Source organism: Chrysemys picta, chromosome 21, assembly GCF_011386835.1.
Source record: "Chrysemys picta bellii isolate R12L10 chromosome 21, ASM1138683v2, whole genome shotgun sequence".
Lineage (NCBI taxonomy): Eukaryota > Metazoa > Chordata > Testudines > Emydidae > Chrysemys > Chrysemys picta.
Window position 1 is genome coordinate 4,073,600 of NC_088811.1, and position 17,713 is coordinate 4,091,312.

Below are 17,713 nucleotides of genomic sequence, written 5' to 3' on the forward strand. Positions count from 1 at the left end.
TTGTGTCCTGAAAAAGATCAGAGCTGCTGAACGGACATCCCACTCAGCCACTTGGATTCAGCCAAAGTGCTGGTGTTCTACAAATTTTGCTAAATTATCGTGACTCTGGATTGGAGTATATAAGCCTTTGTCTTGGATTCCAAAAAAACCTGGAGATAATCTGCTGATTGTAATTAGGTTCCTCTTGCAGCATTTGCAGAAAAAGTGGAAAGAGAAACGTGTGTCATTTTCTTGAGTCTGACACAAAGAAGAGATAACATCCCCGTGAGGGCTCTATTACCAACACTCTCCAAGTCTGAATGGTGCAAGAGAAGGATAAAAATAAACAAAAGAAAACTGCAGCCATTGAAACTGGAAACATGTCGTCTTGAAAACGAAATGGCTCCAGCCTCATTTCCCCATCATCTCCATGTTGTCCTACATTGTGCAACCTTATGGACAAACTTTTAAATTGAATAAATTCTGTTCAAGTCCCAGTGTATAGCAATCTGCTACCAGAGACAGTCACTTCAGGAACAAACAAGCCCCCTTAAAAACTCTTACAAATTGATTCCTCTCGGATATTATTTGCTTGTGATGTGGCGTAAAGCAACCTGAGTTACTCAAACCACCTTTTCAACCAGACAGCAGCCTTAATTCCCTAAAGAGCTGACACAATGTGCAAAACATTTTGTTGGGAAAAAACACACTTAGGGCCTGATTCTCCACTGCCTTGCACCTTGTGCGATCTTTATGACTGTGTAAAATGTTACCAAAAAAGAAGGGTGCATTTTTACACCCACTTTGCACAGGTATAAAAAAATTACACAAAATACAGGACAGAGGAGAACCAGGCTCACCATTTAGGAGCAGTTCTGTGTCTGTATCCTGTCAGACAGACAGACACTGCCTGGCTATCTGATTATTTGCTTCTTTCAGATTTTACTGGTATGAATATCTGCATGTGCACTAAAAAGGAACTTTGTTTCAGTTTATCCGCTCATGCTGCTTATTCCTCAAGCAGAGCCATAATACTTTCTCTGTGATGCCATCATTATCTCCACAATAACCAAGTGTGATGTCACAAACAGAATATTATGGCTAGTGTGTGTTTATGTTCAGGAGCGCTGCCAGCTTTGCGGAAGGTCCCGCCCTGAAATGCCGCCCCCCACAGAGGCAGCGGAAGGTCCCGCCGCCGAAATACTGCCACGGTCGCCGCCCCCCAAATTGTAGTGCCCTAGGCAACCGCCTAGGTCGCCTAATGGGTTGCACCGGCCCTGTTTGTGTGTGGGCAGCAGGGAGTGGGTGTGGGGCAAGAGAATAAGCAGCTGATACAGAAAAAAAATATCAATGTTTGGACTTTTTAGATTTTTATCAATTGAAATTTTCAGAGTTGTGTAAAATTGTGTGTGTGGAAAGAAAAATTAGTATTTCATGACAGTGGACATTAAGATTCAAAAAGTTAAAGCTTTATAAACTGTTAAAACATCATCACATGTCAAAACAAAACAGATCATACTTGTTTTTACGCTTAAATTGCTAGTCTATTTGTAACAAACCTAATTCAAAAGTCCAAATTGCTGGATTCTGACTCTAATAAGTTCTCAAGCAGCATTTTTCTGACTGTGCCTATCTGTAAATTTCAATTATTATTGATGGAAATGTATTTTTTGTTGGTTTGTGTGTATGCAGTGAAATTGACGTTTACTGATATTTACTGATGAAGATCTAATCTTTCCGTGCCTAAGTATATGTAGGGAGTGGAGAGCTAGTTCACCTAAAATAAAATGTGAACCACATATTAGCTTAAAATTCAAAGAGAGTGGAGAAAAAATAGCAGGTGAAAGTCTGTTCCTGTCGTATGGCCCTAACTCCAGAAACACTACAAACCTCAGGAGAAAGCCTAAATTCGTCTTGTTCAAGTTTGATTCCCAGACCAGAGACGTTCAGAAAAGCATACCGATTTAAGGGCTATTATCTCAACTGAATCCAGTAAATATATCCTCTGAATTTTCACATGATGATGTTTTGCTTTTCCCCTAAATACAAAGCAAACCTGTATTTGTTCAAGTGATCAGTTGACGGTAGCAACCTGATAATTGCCAAAGCTATAAAAAAGCACATTGTGATGGCTCAACTGAGCAGAAGCATACCTGGTCATTAACGGGACATACAGCTAGATTTTGTTCATCACAGGAACAGGCCACTCGGATGTATTTCAGCCAATTTCCAGCTCCAGTCTGATTAGCATCAGCACAGAATTTCTCATTTCCCAGGTCATCAGCGATCTGAAGAAGAAGAGGAGGTGGAAGAATATTTTTCACTTGTTGATGTCCATATTTATCATTTCATCTCGAGTGAGAAATGTACTTTTATAATTATTTGCATTGCAGGGCCCCAAAACAAGAAGTAAAGCTAGAGAAACAGCTTGTTAGTCTACATGACTAATAAAGATATGCAGGTGAGTCTCATCTTACATGGGGGTTCTGTTCCGCGATTAGCACGTAAAGCGAAAACCGCGTATAGTCAAAATTACATTGAGTTGAATGGCGGGCGGAATCGCCCACACTACAAGTATAGTATTAAAATTATTATTTTTCTTTTTTTTGTTTTTGCCGACCGTGTAAAGCTGAAATCGCGCATGTTAAATGCACGTAAGATGCGACAGACCTGTACAAACAGAATAACATCAACTGAATTACAAAGCTGCTTAAGTCCCGGTCAAGAACCTCCATTGAGTCAAGGGGCACATGATCACATCCATAATGAGCAGGGAAAATAGAGCTCCAGTAGCCATATATCTATTACAACTAAACTGGCCACCTTTTCTAAACTGCTTTCTATTAACTATCTAGGTACTTATATGGCTCCATCTCCACGTTATCTGTTTCTATTATTAAGTTCAAAAAAGAACACAGTACTTGCTACCGTAAATAAAAACAGAAATTCAGTCCTGCAAAAACAAATCAGAACTATCTCCCCTCCCACCAATCTCTGTCACCCTTCCCCACTAGTTCCTATTCCCAGTCTCCTTTCCAAGCCAGTCCCAGACTCCTTCACAACTCCAGTTCCCAGTCTTCCTCCACCTCCCTGTTCATAGTCCCAAATGACTCCCCCAACTCCTGCAGGTCTAGCTTTTGTCCCCTCTGTGTTGAAATCAGGTAGCTTCCTCCTCCATGCTGCCTAGGTCCAGGTCATTGACAGCACAGGAGAGACAAACTTCTTGCTCTCAGTTTTGGTGCCTGGTTGTGGCCCCAGCTCTGGCCTGCAGCAGTCCAGAGCAGTAATTGCAAGGAAAGTCCTACTCAGCCCTACACAACTGGTGCCTCCCCATACTTGGGGGGTAGGGGCCCACAATCTAAAGGGGAGGAGACATGATTGTCCCATGTGTCCTCTGCCCACCCCCACCCCCCACCGGGGGCTGCTGCACTCTCCCCGCCTCATGTTACTTGTGTGTGTGGGGTAGGGTAGGAGGGGTCGGTCCATCTCTCCCTGCACCTCCCCATGGTGCGTTCAGCCGCTCTCCCCAGCAGCCAGGCAGGGAGTGGGATGGAGCCACTTCTGCTTGAGACAGCCTGGCTGGGAGGCAGCAGCCGCCTGCTCCCTGCCTGGGTTTGGCTGCTGGGGACAGGGGCTGAGCGAGCCAGAGGCCCCTCTCCCCTCCAGCATGTTCTGGCTCACTCACCCAATGTGACCAGCAGCCGGGGTGGCAGATTTTCATGCAAAATGTAAAAAGCACATCCCTGACACAAAGACCACCACTCTCTTACCAAATTTCAAGTTTCTGCTTCAAAGCCGAGGATGTTAGAGCTTTAGGAAAGGTCAACATTTTTTTTTTTTTTAAACACAGGCAAAACAACATATTTTTCTTCCCTGGCCTCCTTCTTGGAAATGGCTGACCTGTCTGAGGCTGAAAATTTCAAAAAACATTCAGCCTGAGTCAGTCACCCAGTATGAAAAATTTCAGCCCAAATGGTTGTAGTTATAAGCAACTAAAAAAAGGGTCCCAATAATGGGAAATATCAGGCAAGCTTAATAATAGTGTGGTGCTACCATCCCTGCTTGTAATAAGGAACACACGATCATCCCTGTAGCTACTCTCTCTCTGGATCACTGTACAGCCTCCCCTCGGAAACTCCACTCCAGCCCGGCTTCCTGAAATAATTGTAAAGAAAAAGTACACACATCCTCGCAGGCTCTAGATAATCTAATTTCCTACAACAGGATACAGAAACTGAGATCTCCAATTTAACTGGGTCCTAGACCATAAAGGGCCTTACAGATTGTAACCATAGAGAGGCAAACAGTTCAGAGCGAGAAGCACTGGGGTTTCAAACATTCAGACCAGCATGGCACCTTCAAGAGATGAGCTGCTGCATTTTGCACTAGCTGAAGCATCTGGATGGACTTCAAGTGTTGCGCTAAATAGAATGAACTGAAATAAACTAGCCTTGAGGTTACAAAGGTGTGAACTACTTTGGCAGGGTCTGCCTCACAGAAGAATATTCACAGATTCTGGTCCAGCCACATACAATGTTTCCACAGTGAAAGTCTGAAACTAACTGTCAAAAAATGATAATTAACCCTTAGCCTACCAGAAAGTGCCATGACTGGTTAGATTAATGCTTATATATCAAAGTAATGAGTAATCAAACTCCCATAGACAAAAGATTTATATTAAAAGATAAGAGATGAAATGAGGATATAACTCAAACAGAAAAAGTTTGGAAAGTTTTTTTAAAAAGGAGGCAGTTCTCCTGGGAAAGGAATGCATTTGTCACCATGGACCCGACTTGTCCTAACTGCAATAATAAAAATACTCTGGGTAACAAAATCATGATGTATGTTTGATGTTCAGTTGCTGAATTAAACACGGTGCAGAAGCTTTTAATTAGCTTATCAAGTAGCATCCGGCAGCATCCCCCAATCTTCACGACATTGTCAAGGTGGAATGTACATTATAGTAGTGATAATCTGAATGAGGTCAAACGCTGAAGAGATACTGTCAAACAAGATAGCAATGTCCAGGACTACCAGCATGATCTAAAATATAAGCTTTCTTTTTGCACTCTCTGAGGGCTGGGGATAGACACTTCAGCGAGTGCTGGTCGAACCCAGAACTCAGCTCAAATTTGCTGAAAGACTCAACTCATGAACCATTGAGACCTTGTGTTTCAGAATGAAGCCTAGCCTGGCTAAAAATCACATGAAGCTCACTGGTTTGAGCTTTCAAGCCCAAATTGAAACTCTGGGGGCGTGAAATCTCATGAACCAAAACCGGAAAAAATATTTATGCGAAACTCTGAGAACTGAAACCCTCGTTTTTCACACACTCCTCCAACCTGTAAATAAACTGAGCTGATATGAACAGCGACCCAGCAACACCACCGAACTATGTTCTGTCCAATACTTTACTGTATCCAGGGCCGGCTCCAGGCACCAGCTTAACAAGCAGGTGCTTGGGGCGGCCAAGGGAGAGGGGCGGCACCTGCGGCAATTTGGGGGCTGCAGGTCCCTCACTCCCTCTAGGAGCGAAGGACCTGCCGCTGAACTGCCGCCGCCGATCGCGGCTTTTTTTTTTTTTTTTTGGTTGGGGTGTCAGAAATGCTGGAGCCGGCCCTGACTGTATCACAACGTGTGTTTCTCTGGTTTTAATCAGGGCACTGAAAATAAAAACAGCTTCCTGTTGCAGGGTGAGATAGTTGGCAGATACAGGGCCTGTGCACGGGGTTGGTAGGCAGGCCATTCGTCCTGTTTTAAGCTGGAGAGTTTTGCTTTTCTAAGCTTTTGCTTTTGTCCTGCGGCCGGTACTGAGACAAAACTGGACAAGCTTTTGTCCGGTATGAGATGGGAGATGCCATTTTGAAAAGTGGCATGGCTCACACTGGTGGGGGCAGGCCCTCACTCTTCCTGGAAGTACCAGGACTTCTAGTATTCTGGGAATGCCTGTGTGGCCACCCTCGTGCTGGGGCAGTTTTGTAAGAAATGAATACAGTTTATGAACGTACAGCAAACACACCTGAAAAGGAGGAAAATTATTGTTAGCACTTCTCTTTAATGGAGACTCTATCAGCACACTCAAGGCTTGCCTACATGGGGCATTAGTCCATGCTAGAGGGATGTGAATTCTAGTGCATGCTAGTGTGTTGTGCACTCGGTGGCCTGGGTGGAGCCTGCTGGCATGCACTAAAAGTTCCCTAGTGCACATTAATGTAGGGCTGTTCAAAATGGGACTACAGGAACATGCACTAGGGAACTTTTAACGTGTGCCAGCAGGGTCCACATGGGCCAGTTACTGCACAACAGAATTTATACATCTCTAGTATGAACTAATGCATGGTGTAGACAAACCCCCAGACTGTGGGCGTGAAATCGCCTGTGACTAAGGCACTGGACTGGGATTCTGTAGATCCAGGATCAATTTCTGGCTCTGTCATTGTCTTCCTGTGTGATCTGAATCTCTTACTTTGGGTGTGTCCAGTGCCTTACCCAATAAGGCCTTGATCCTAGTTGGGGCCTGTACACATTGCCATAATATAAATAAGGAGCATTAAGGAGCTAAATGTACTCCAGAATACCTTCCATATTCAGAGGTAGGACTTTCACTACCACCTTTAGTTTGGCTCTAGATATGGTAGCAGCCTGGACTCATTTAAGAGTGCTACATTTCATGTGTGCTACATTTTGGTGCAACAGTGAAAGCTGAGTCTGAATTTTGTTCCTTTGCTGTGGTGGGATATTGCCCCTCATAGTTGTTTAGAACAGGAAGAGTTCATAAGGGTTGGGTACAAAGCAAATTTAACAGGCATGGATAATAATTAACTAATTTGTTTTAAAACAGCTAACCCAATTAATTGTATTTAGAGTCAATGTGGCCTCCAGTTTTTTCAAGGAGCAACTTTTCTCTAGTAAATAATTGCATTAGCACTTTTTTCTGTGCCTACAATTAATAGGAGGTGAAAATGTTAGTGGTTATAGGTTTAACTACCTGATCTGAAGGCATAAAGAGGTAGTTAGTTGTGTAATTACCATACTTGCCTGCAATTTAGTGGGGATGCAAAAATGACACAGCAGAACAACACACACATGCACACGAGGCTGGTTGTGAAAATCTGACATTTAAACACTAGTTTCTATATTAAGATATCAGTATTTGCCAAAACTTACCATACAGTTTCCCCCATATATGGAAGAGAAATAACTGCAATATCTCAGATACCATTTATTGGCAAATGTTGACTTTTTGATGTAAATATTTCAATGCTTCTGTATTTGTCTGACAAGCTTCAAATGCCCCATGCTGTGAATTGCCTATAAAGGGTGATGTTCTGACGTCACAGAAAGATAGGCAGAACCAACTACTTATTGAAATAAAGTACTGTACTTCACAGCCAACTCCATGATGTACGCATTCTTAACTAAATCCAGTACACTGTGGCTAACACCTCAAAAGATACCATTTATAAACACCCACATCCTTTTTTGATGCTCTATAAGAAAAAAATTGGCAAGTAGTCCCCCACTACCTGAGCGGTGTCCTGTTTTTTTTGTGCTGAACACACATGTAGAGAGAGATGTTTAAAATACCCCCTAAAGCACACCTAGTTTTCTATCCGTTTATGTTGAAAGACAATCATAAACTTAGTGCTTGCTAATTTGTAGCATCAACTGTTTCCAAATCAGTTAAAGACACTGCCCAACATTTTTAAAAGTGACTAGTGATTTTGGATGGACTAAGCGGCAATTCTATCTGTGTGTCATGTTAAATTATTATGAATTGTATTACAGTAGCATCTGGAGCTCCCAACCAAGATCAAGGCCACTTTGTGCTAGGCATTGTACAGACACATAGTGAGAGACAGTCCATGCCCCAGAGAACTCACAATCGAAATAGAAAAGACAGACAAAGCGTGGGAAGGTTGAAGTATTCCTATCTGTATTTTAAAGATGTAGAATTGTGGCACGCAGAGATTAAGCCACAGGGAGTCTGTGGGAGAGCCAGGAATTGAATTCAGCTCTCTCTTTAACCACAAGACCACCCTTCCTCTCTAAATGGCATGGGCTTTTACTTATCGATGTTGGCAAACGCTTCACAAATTTACAAAGCACGAGTGCCCCAAGAGGTCCCTTTTTTTCTGAGCAGGCTCAGGTTTGCTTGATGGTCCAGCCTTAGGTGTCTTGTATTGTATATTCAGCAGCAGCAAACGGAATGATACAGAAAAATGTAAAAGTCGCGTTTGTACTTAACAAGTGAATCTGAAATAACTGAGTTTAAATCTAACAGACCAAATTCTGCCTTTTGTTTTACACTCTAACAACCACTTTTATGCCAGTGAAGTTGCACAGGTGTGCTTGAGAGGGAATTTGGCCCATGGTTAACTGAATTAATCAGCACTCTCTGTAAAAAATCACCTGTGACTAGAAATTGACAAATCTTTCACAAAAGGTCAAAAGAGATAATTTATGGATATTTCACTCAGTGTCAGGACTACATTAACTGCATTCTTCCTTGCATATCTTACTGTCCAAAACAGTATACCACTGCCCACAAAGCAGAGTTCATAGGGAAAGAGGAACATATGTCTTGACTATATCCAGATCTACCTCTCTCTTAAATTAGAGCATAAGCTCTTCAAAGCAGGGACCATGACTTTGTATGTGCTGTAGGTCACTTAGCACAAAAAGGCTTTGATCCAGATTAAGGCCTTTGGGCCATATTGTAATATTAATCAGAATAAATAAAAATACGTATGATCCCTCTGCAATCTCTTTCTCTGATCAACTTCCCATTTCTTCCCGTCTATCCATTTTATTGTCATGGATTTCTCCACTGCTTTCTTAGACACAAGTCAAAAATTGAATTTACCTTTTTTTCATGACTTCTCTCACCCATTTCTCTATCACATTTGACAGCTTCACTATCCTCTTCATCATTCTATCACCAAACCTAGGGTTAAGCAACACTCCTTCATTTCTTTCTCTCTTCACATCCAAATTATGTCACGTCTTCTTCTATAATCCACCCCTTCCTCTCTGTCCATGCTGCAGGGCCATGGCTTGATCTCAGTTTCTCTGCCTCCAGCTTTCCTCTCTCTCCCCTCTTTAGTCTCTTCAGTTAAAACAATCCTCCAACGCTCCTGACTTCAGGTGTGTTTGTATCAGGGGTTTTGGAAAGGCCCATTACAGAGAGATGAATTTTGGAGCCAGGTGTAAAGTTCTGACCAGACGCATTTTTATTTAGCGAAAAGGAAATTGTTGTCATGTTCCAGGGCTCACTTTGCAACTTCCTCTGCTTTCTGTTGAACAGCGTTCAGGATCTGACTCCAAAGGGCTCATTGATCTTGCAAAGACTCCGGCTTGTAATTTATTAACATCAGAAATGCTGAGTTATGAAGCTAAAGTTATGGAAAAATTCTCTTAAACGTTTACAATTTTTTTTTGCACATCATTTGAGGTTTCCTGCTTCTCTAATTTGTGGGCTCTCCATTGGGTTGTTTCTTTCACAGTTTAATGGGCAGAGTCCAACATTTGGCTTTAGCAGAGGTGTGCCATATGGACTGGAATGCTTGCGGATCTGTCGTCAGTTCGCCTAATGGATTCCCAGTGTGCATGAAGAAATGAAGCGCCCATGAGTTTGCCATCAATGACCCAGCGTCCTGTTGCTATAACACTACTCCCCAGAAGCTGAGAGTGCAATAAACCTTCTCATCCCATAGTTGCAGGATCTGCCTTTGACAGTTTGGCTGATGTACGAATTTTATTTGGCAGGAGTCAGGGAGGTTTTTTTCTTTAATGACCCACAAGCAGATTTAGAGCAATAAACTGTTGCCATAAGGTTTTGTTGTGTTTTTTTAAAAATAAGGAAAAAATGGCTACAATTTATGACTTTTAAAAGTAACTGAAACAGAAAGTCCATTCTTGCAACAAAATGAAGAGGAAAAAAAACTGTCCAGAGAAACACCTCTGTCAATGTGTAGACACGAAGCCTGGATGAACTCATAAATTCAGCGCTCTGCCTGCAATTAACCAGGCTTCCTGGTGATCTGACAATGAGTTAATAAGAAATGTGTCAGACAAAAACAGGTCATAGTACTGAAAAGTCAACGGGAGATGCAACAGAACCAGCCCTGTTCACTGGCTCCCCACTAGCTTGGAGTCACAGGAAGAGCTTTGAGGGATACTGACACAGAACTACTTTATAAAGCATAAAGTACAATGTCTGGCCTAAATTTAAGCCCCGCCTACATGACTGAGAGGCGCCTCCCCATCCAGAACATGAGTGCCATGTGATAAAGATAACAAGGACTGGAGCAGGGGTCGGCAACCTTTCAGAAGTGGTGTGCCGAGTCTTCATTTATTCAGTCTAATTTAAGGTTTCACGTGCCAGTAATACATTTGAACGTTTTTAGAAGGTCTCTTTCAATAAGTCTATAATATATAACTAAACTATTGTTGTATGCAAAGTAAATAAGGTTTTTAAAATGTTTAAGAAGCTTCATTTAAAATTAAATTAAAATGCAGAGCCCCCCGGACTGGTGGCCAGGACCCGGGCAGTGTGAGTGCCATTGAAAATCAGCTCGCATGCCGCCTTCGGCACGTGTGCCATAGGTTGCCTACCCCTGGACTGGAGGAAGGGTGATTTCTTCAGGAGCCAGGACCTTTGTTCAGTTGATGGATCTGCTACAGACTTCTCACATGACCTTGGACAAGTTGCTTAGGCTCTCATCCAGCAAATATTTATGCCCATACATAACTTTACTCATGTGAGTAGTCTAATTTATTTCAAAGGGACCACTAATGTGAGGCAAGTTATGTATTTGATTAAATTATTGCAATATCAGATTCCATTAATGATTGCGTTAATCTCTCTGTGCCTGAATTTCCGCATTTGTAAATCGGGGTAACTACTATTCTTAGGCACATCATGGGGCTTAAATTCATTAAGATTTGTAACACATTTCAGATCTTTAGATTGTGGGAGATACTGCATAACTAAAAATTACTATTATTTATACCAAAAAATAGCATCTCCAATAGCTTGGAAAGCTCAGAATATGCGAAGCAAAAAGAAACCCTTGCAAGATGTCTTTCCTTGGAAACAAGAATGTTAATGGCAACTATTGAGACTGGGTTGAAAAAATGCACCCATGAGCCAATCCAGTTAGGGTTCGTGTCTTATGGTGGCAGCTTTATTCCCATTAACCGGTCTAGCGATGACAACAAACAGCTACAAGGGATGGGAAATAAACAAATTCAGATTAAAAAAAATTGGTCTTGACCTTTCACTCCAACCAAACTCATAGCTGAAATGAAAATGTTTTGTCAGGTTATGTTTCTATTTCTAGATAATATTTGCCTCTACATTATCTGGTTTCAGCAAGGCGTGGAAGCAGAAATACCAGTGTCCTGCAAGAAAGACTGTTCTGGTGATTTATTTCATTTATTTTTTCATAGGGGAAGGACAAGACACCCTCTCCTCCAAGCCCCACCCCACAAAACCAAGCCCAAAGACTACTAGAAATCCCATGAAAACAGCCTGTTCTTTCAAAATGTCATGCTCAATTTCTAGACCAAGAGAGTCTGGATAAGCTCAGACAAACTTTGGAAAGGCCTTTGAATTTCTTGTCTCCTATCTGAATCAAACCTTCGAGCCTTTTGAAGGTCTGCCCATTATTAATTGCTGTTCTGTTATGTACCAACAGAGAACTGCCAGTGAATATTTCCAATGTATAAGCTGGCTTTGGGTGGGGATAAAGAGCCTGAGAAATTGCAGTGTCCTTATAAAAAATTATTCTATTACATGGACGTGTCTTTCAAGCACAGCAGATTGATTCCAGCTGAGTGTACATTAGACCTGACTGTAAATACAAAATCTCACCAGAGAGAGCAACAGCAGCAATAATAATATAGCATACTTGTCTCCAGAGCTCACTAAACAGGATTTCCATGTAAGCATCTTCCGTCTCTAGAAAGCAACCAGACCCAGCATGTACTAGAAGGTTTAACAGAACTCACACTTGATCTACGTAACAGGGCAACCTCTGTGCAAAGGGATAAGGATGAGAAATTCAAACCTTATGATAAAAATCAACAACTGTTCTGCTTTTCTTCTCCCGTAAAAAGATCCCTGCTTATTTTCTTGCTTTAAAGGTGCAGGTTCATTACACAGAAGCCAACTCTAAATAATACAGTATGTCAAAAGAGGTGCCACTCATGCTAATTACTGCTGATGCATGTAATCTTTTCGCCTCTCTTTCTCTCTCTCTCTCCCTGCCTCCTCCCCCACAACCTCACTCTCCTTGAGAGGGAAAGGCTAAACTTTTACAGCAACAGCTAATCATCGTGCAGAAAACCAGAAAGTAAAAATGTCAAAACAGAAGAAGAGTTTCAAGCTGATGGCAAGCATTTATCTCAACAAAAGCTCGTGTTCCACCAGTAACGTAATTCATACCACACTGATTTAAATTAAACAGTAGGCTGTAAAAAATAATGTTCGAATCAGATCACAGATGTTGTACACACAAGTCAGAAATGGGATTGTCTGATTCTTTACAACACACACACACACACACCCCAAACTTTGAAACTTTCTTCCCAAGAAAGAGCTCAGAACATATCTTTTTTTCAAAGTGCATTTTGCTTTATCAAAAACCAGAACACCACAAAAGCAATAGTCTGCTATATTTTAATATTAATCGTTCATCAATGTCTGGAGCCTTGTGGATGGAAAAAGAGGCATGTACTTAAAACAGAAGTGCTTGACATGGTAAACAAAAGATGCCGAATATTTGTAGGTACATTGAGATTTAGACTTTCATGCAATCTAATTCCAGTCTGACTGGGGGGGTTGGGGAGGTGTGCGGGAAACAGAAGCATGCAGAACAGCACAAGTGTTTTTCTAATGCTGTTCGAAAGGATTGAATATGGCATGATTTGGGTAGGACTGGCTTGCTATCATTTAAAAAGGGCGATATAGCACGGAACCGTCTCTTTCTAATGAAAGCATGTCAACTAGCCAAATCATTATTTCCATATGACAGATGGGTAAACTGAAGAGACACAGCTTAAGAGACTTGCTCAAGGTGATGCAACAAGTCAGTGTTTTCTGACTTCTGGTCCAGGGAACTCCTTTCTGGATGCTAAACACAACGGGTGCCAAAGTCCCAAGAAACTGCCATGCAGGGATTATTCTGGGTATTGTTGGCTTCCTCTGAAGAAATGAACAGAGATCATTCCTCAAGATCAGAAAGGTATATTCTACATTCTTGATCTCCTGCAGTTGCAGGGAGAATGGGCATTTGTAGGCTTCAGTTCTTGTTGTCTTTTGCATTTCTATGGGCTGAACAGACCCTGAAAAGAGTAAACAAGAGAGAGGAAAGATGTTCTTGTGGGCAAGGCACTGGAATGGGACTTGGCTGGTGTGAGTTCAATTCCTAGTCTGCCCCACATCGCCTGTGTGACCTTGGGCAAATCACTTCACCTCATTGTGCCTCGGTCCCCCATCTGTAAAATGGCGATCACAATGCTCCCTTTCTCCCACCCTTTGTCTGACGTACCTAAATTGCAAGCTCAGTGACCGTCTCTGACAGCGCCCACCACCAGGGGATGCTGAACGCAGGTGATGCCTTTTGATGCTACTGTGTTACAAACGAACAGTGGTGATAAAATCAGAATGCACGTCTTTCTGCTGAAATCAAGCCATGGAATCAGCAGGTTCCCAGCACGATACTCAAACGGGTCCACCGCTATGGAGAAACTGTAGCTTGTTTTTTTGTTTTTTTTTAAATCTCTAATCAACTTCCATTAAAAGATTTTGTGTATTGCTCTAGACCAACATCCAGAGGCGTTACTGCTGCTTGTTTTAAATCACTTATTACTACCTCTCTCTCTCTCTTTTCAAAGCTTCGGGAATGGAGTTGTGAAGCACCATGAACTTGTAGGCCTCTTCAGAATGATTCATTGAAAGTCCTGAGTGCCAAAACCATTTGCCACATTTCACACTCTTGCCAGAATAGTAGCAGAAACTTCAAATGCCCATTCCCACTGCTAATACTAATTTAAAAATACCATCCTTTTTACAGCTTTTGTAAAGTCAATTGAAGGCTCAAGCATGAGAAGTGCCATATGAAATAACATTGTCTTAAGGTCTCTTACAGGCCTTTTCTGTGGAAGAATATTGGCTTCTAGCTGATAACTTCTTGGAACCCTCCTCCCTCCCCCCCCCCCCCCCCCCCGAAAACCAAACTAAAAAAGTGCTCAGATTCTACTTGATCATTAATAATACACCAAAGAAATTATAACTTCAGTTAGCCAGATGACATGGGGAATGTTGAATGAATTCAGATAACTACGGTTTTAGAAATAAAGGGCATTTTCAATTCAATTAATAGATGTTGAGAGATATGACTCTGCTTCAGCTAACAGGGAGTTTCAGACATTTGAGGTTTGGAACATCAGAGCTGTGGTGTATTATCATTTTGATGCATAGGAATTTAAATTAAAATAAGATGAGAATGTACTTAGAGCTGATTGTTACACTCTTCTCCTCCTTTTTTGTATGGGTACCTGGGCAACTTTCCCCACTAAAAACGTCGTGGTTTATCCATAGTGCCAAAAATCAAGCATTAGGACAATTACTGTCAGGAAAAGTTCTGAGAAATATGATTGTAATATGATCCAATTCAAAAATCTCTCCAGATTAAGGAAAAGTCATTTTGCAGAATGACACATTAGTTCATATGTTATTAGTGCTAGTTGCATTCATCCCAGTGAGACGCATTTTCTAGGTCTCACTCTGTTGAAATTCACCTGTACGTCTGCTCTCATCCCAAGAAACACACATACAGGGCCACAATAGAGCTAAAGTCATTGGTAATGGGGATTTGATGCCTATTACTAGTTCAAATGGGATTCAGGTTAGAAATGACTAAACTCTGTTACTATTTTTTGGCAATCGTGAAGGGAGCTGTAGTCTAGTCACAAAATCAGCCATCGCATTTGGACCCTTTTTGAGACTCAGCAGAGAGGGCAAAAAATGGAATGAGTCATGAATAGTGAACTCCCTGCCACACTATCCCGAGGTCATGGTTTGAGACACTTTGGCAGGATCATTGTGTCTGTAAAGCTCACACTAGAAACTGTTCATGTTGTACTTGCTTGGTGGATGAACTTTGGACCTAAGTTTCACCAGCTCTAAATTCACCACTTTTTTTAAAAAAAGGAGAATTCATGTACAGCGTCTACCTGTGATGAGACATATAACACTGAACTATCTCCAGTGCAAAAAGAATACAATCCGTTCTTACCTCTGATTTGCAATCTCATGTCAGCATGTGCTATTGTGTTCAAGCAGGTTAGAAACATTAATCTAACAGCATACATTTTTTCACATACTACCATTAAATCGCACAATGTTATAAACCAAGAGCTTGCACATTACTGCAGCCTTGGCCATGACCTTATGCCTTGTGAGCAGAGAGGTTTAGAAAACGAAAAAGAAAAGCAGTACCCTCCCCCAGGGTTGATATTGCTTTGAGCATATCAGAACCGAAGTTTCATTTACACAGGAAGCACCCCCCCATCAAAGGTGCCACAAATGTATGGGGAAGCACAGTCCTTGTAACCTTTCTTGCCAGAAATGAGTAAGGCAGCTGCTTTGCAGATGATTCTCGTGCTTTTCAGAAGGTGTGAAATAGATGAGTTTGTGAACTTGGTTGGCACTGGAGAAAAGAATAAAAGAATATTTGTAGATTTCCCTCCCAATCAACTTAGTTGACCAAAACCAAGAACAAAGACCTCTGTTTAAAGAGCTTTGCAAATGATACGGCCATCTCACAGTAATAACGTGCTGCTCACCGATCATGAAGCTGAAATGTGTTATTTTCTTTATATTTGATGTTAACCAAAAAGGAGGTGCAAAAACGAGAACATGAAGGCTGCACAATTGTTCCGCAGCAACATCGGAGGCTCCTACCCTGCTGAAGCAATTACAATCCTGCATAAAAGCTGTCCATGAACTTTTCTTTGATAAACAAAAAAATCCAATAACATTGTAACCAATCTGTAGCTACTTAGTACTTTGTGGTACCATTGTGCCAGGACTTTCTGGAGGTAGAACTCCTATCTTCCTGCCCCTACAACACAGACCTCTACCCCTTGAATGAATGGGAGATTGCCCTTAGCTGGCAGCAGGACAGGGCCTCTGACGTGTAGGCTATCTCTACATTACAGATAACTGCCGGCAGTGTGCAGGGCACAGAGAGCTACATGCCACAGTGGAATGCAAGCTGCAGCCGCACTGCTGTGTGTAGCTACGTGTGCCAGTGAAAGGCTCCAGCAAAGCTCCAGTAGTGGGGAGGCAGTGGGACACTCTAGTGCTAAAAAACAGCAGCAGAGCCAGGGAGGCGCAGCGTGGGCAAGTAGAGAACCACGCAGGGCACATACCCACACTCTGCAGGTGTTACTTTGCTTGCCTAAGCTGTGACTCATTGTCTTCAGTGCTCTTTATGTCCCTGTTGGGAGCTACCTGTGCACGCACTCCTTCTGTAACTTCTTCTGGGTGGCTCTGTGGGTTGATGGGGGAAGCAACCTGGTGTTAGCGCCCCACTTTGGCGCAGAGAAAGTGAGCCAGTCTGCTTTCCCTGGTGCTTCCACAGCCCCCTAGGCCATGGAGCAGCCAGAGCGACTCTCTCCTGCCTGCCCTGCAGTGCAGGGCTGGTGGGGGAGCTGGTGATCAGCTGCAGCAGAGAAGTGACAGCAGCTGCTCAGAGCATGGGGGGCCATACCAGAGCTGCTCCTGTAGCTGCAGGGGAAGCAGCGGAAGGCAGTTGGGGAGGCAGCATTCTGGTCTGCCTCCCTGTAGCGTTGGAGCGGCTTCGTACATTTGAAGTATCGTGGGCAGGGCCGGCTCCAGGCACCAGACTAGAAAGCACATGCCTGGGGCGGCACATTGTAAGGGGTGGCATTCCGGCCAATCTTGGGGCGGCCAGCCCAGTCCTGAAGGGGCACGTACCCCGACACGGGAGGGGGCAGGAACTAGTGATCCCTGCTGCTCATCGTGCTGCCGGGCTCCCCGGGACACGCCACTCCCCGCCGCCTGCACCGGCCTCCGCCTCCCGCGCTGCTCTGAGCCCGGCCCGGCCAAGCCACCTTTAAAGGAGCGGCTGAGCCAGCACCTCCTGCAGCCTCCGGGCACTGGAAGGAGGGACGGTTCTGCGGCGGCCCGGCAGGCACCGGAGGGAGGGAGGATTCTGCGGCGGCCCGGCAGGCAGCGGTGGGGCGGGCCCCACTGATCCCAGCGCCGTTTGCACTGTGCTAAGCCCTGCTGCAATGCCGGCCCCACGCAGAGGTCGCAGATCCCAGCCAGCTTTGCCTGTGTCGGCCCCCCTTGGAGCCTGCCCAGCCGGGAGAGACACCCCAAGGCCGGAGGGGGGCGCCCCTCTCGCCCAGCTGCAAGCGGGCTGCAGCGCCTGGCTGCCCATGGGCGGAGGGAGCGGGCGGGTACCGCCCTTCACCCCCCTGCAAGCCGCCTTGACCGCCCTCCACGCGCTCCCTGCGGCTGCCGGTTTTTTGTTGTTTTTTTTTTGCCTGGGGCGGCAAAAAAGCTAGAGCCAGCCCTGATTGTGGGAAGGGGGGGGCGGAGCTTTCAATTCATAATCAGATACAACTTTCCTTATTAATAGAGTTGCCCTTGAGAACTACAATTTAGAGCCCCCAGGGCCAGAGGCAACCCACA

At 43.5% G+C, this 17,713-nt stretch overlaps 1 protein-coding gene across 14 annotated transcripts in view; it reads right to left on the bottom strand.

The window, feature by feature from the left end:
- The window catches only part of PRDM16 (PR/SET domain 16), a 453,301-nt gene that overhangs the window by 64,478 nt on the left and 371,110 nt on the right, over positions 1 to 17,713 (bottom strand). For all 14 annotated transcript variants that reach the window (XM_065575146.1, XM_042854065.2, XM_042854064.2 and 11 more), the window contains one exon: positions 2,133 to 2,267. In XM_065575146.1, coding sequence (XP_065431218.1) covers positions 2,133 to 2,267 — 135 coding nt within the window. The remainder of the gene's footprint in view (positions 1 to 2,132; positions 2,268 to 17,713) is intronic.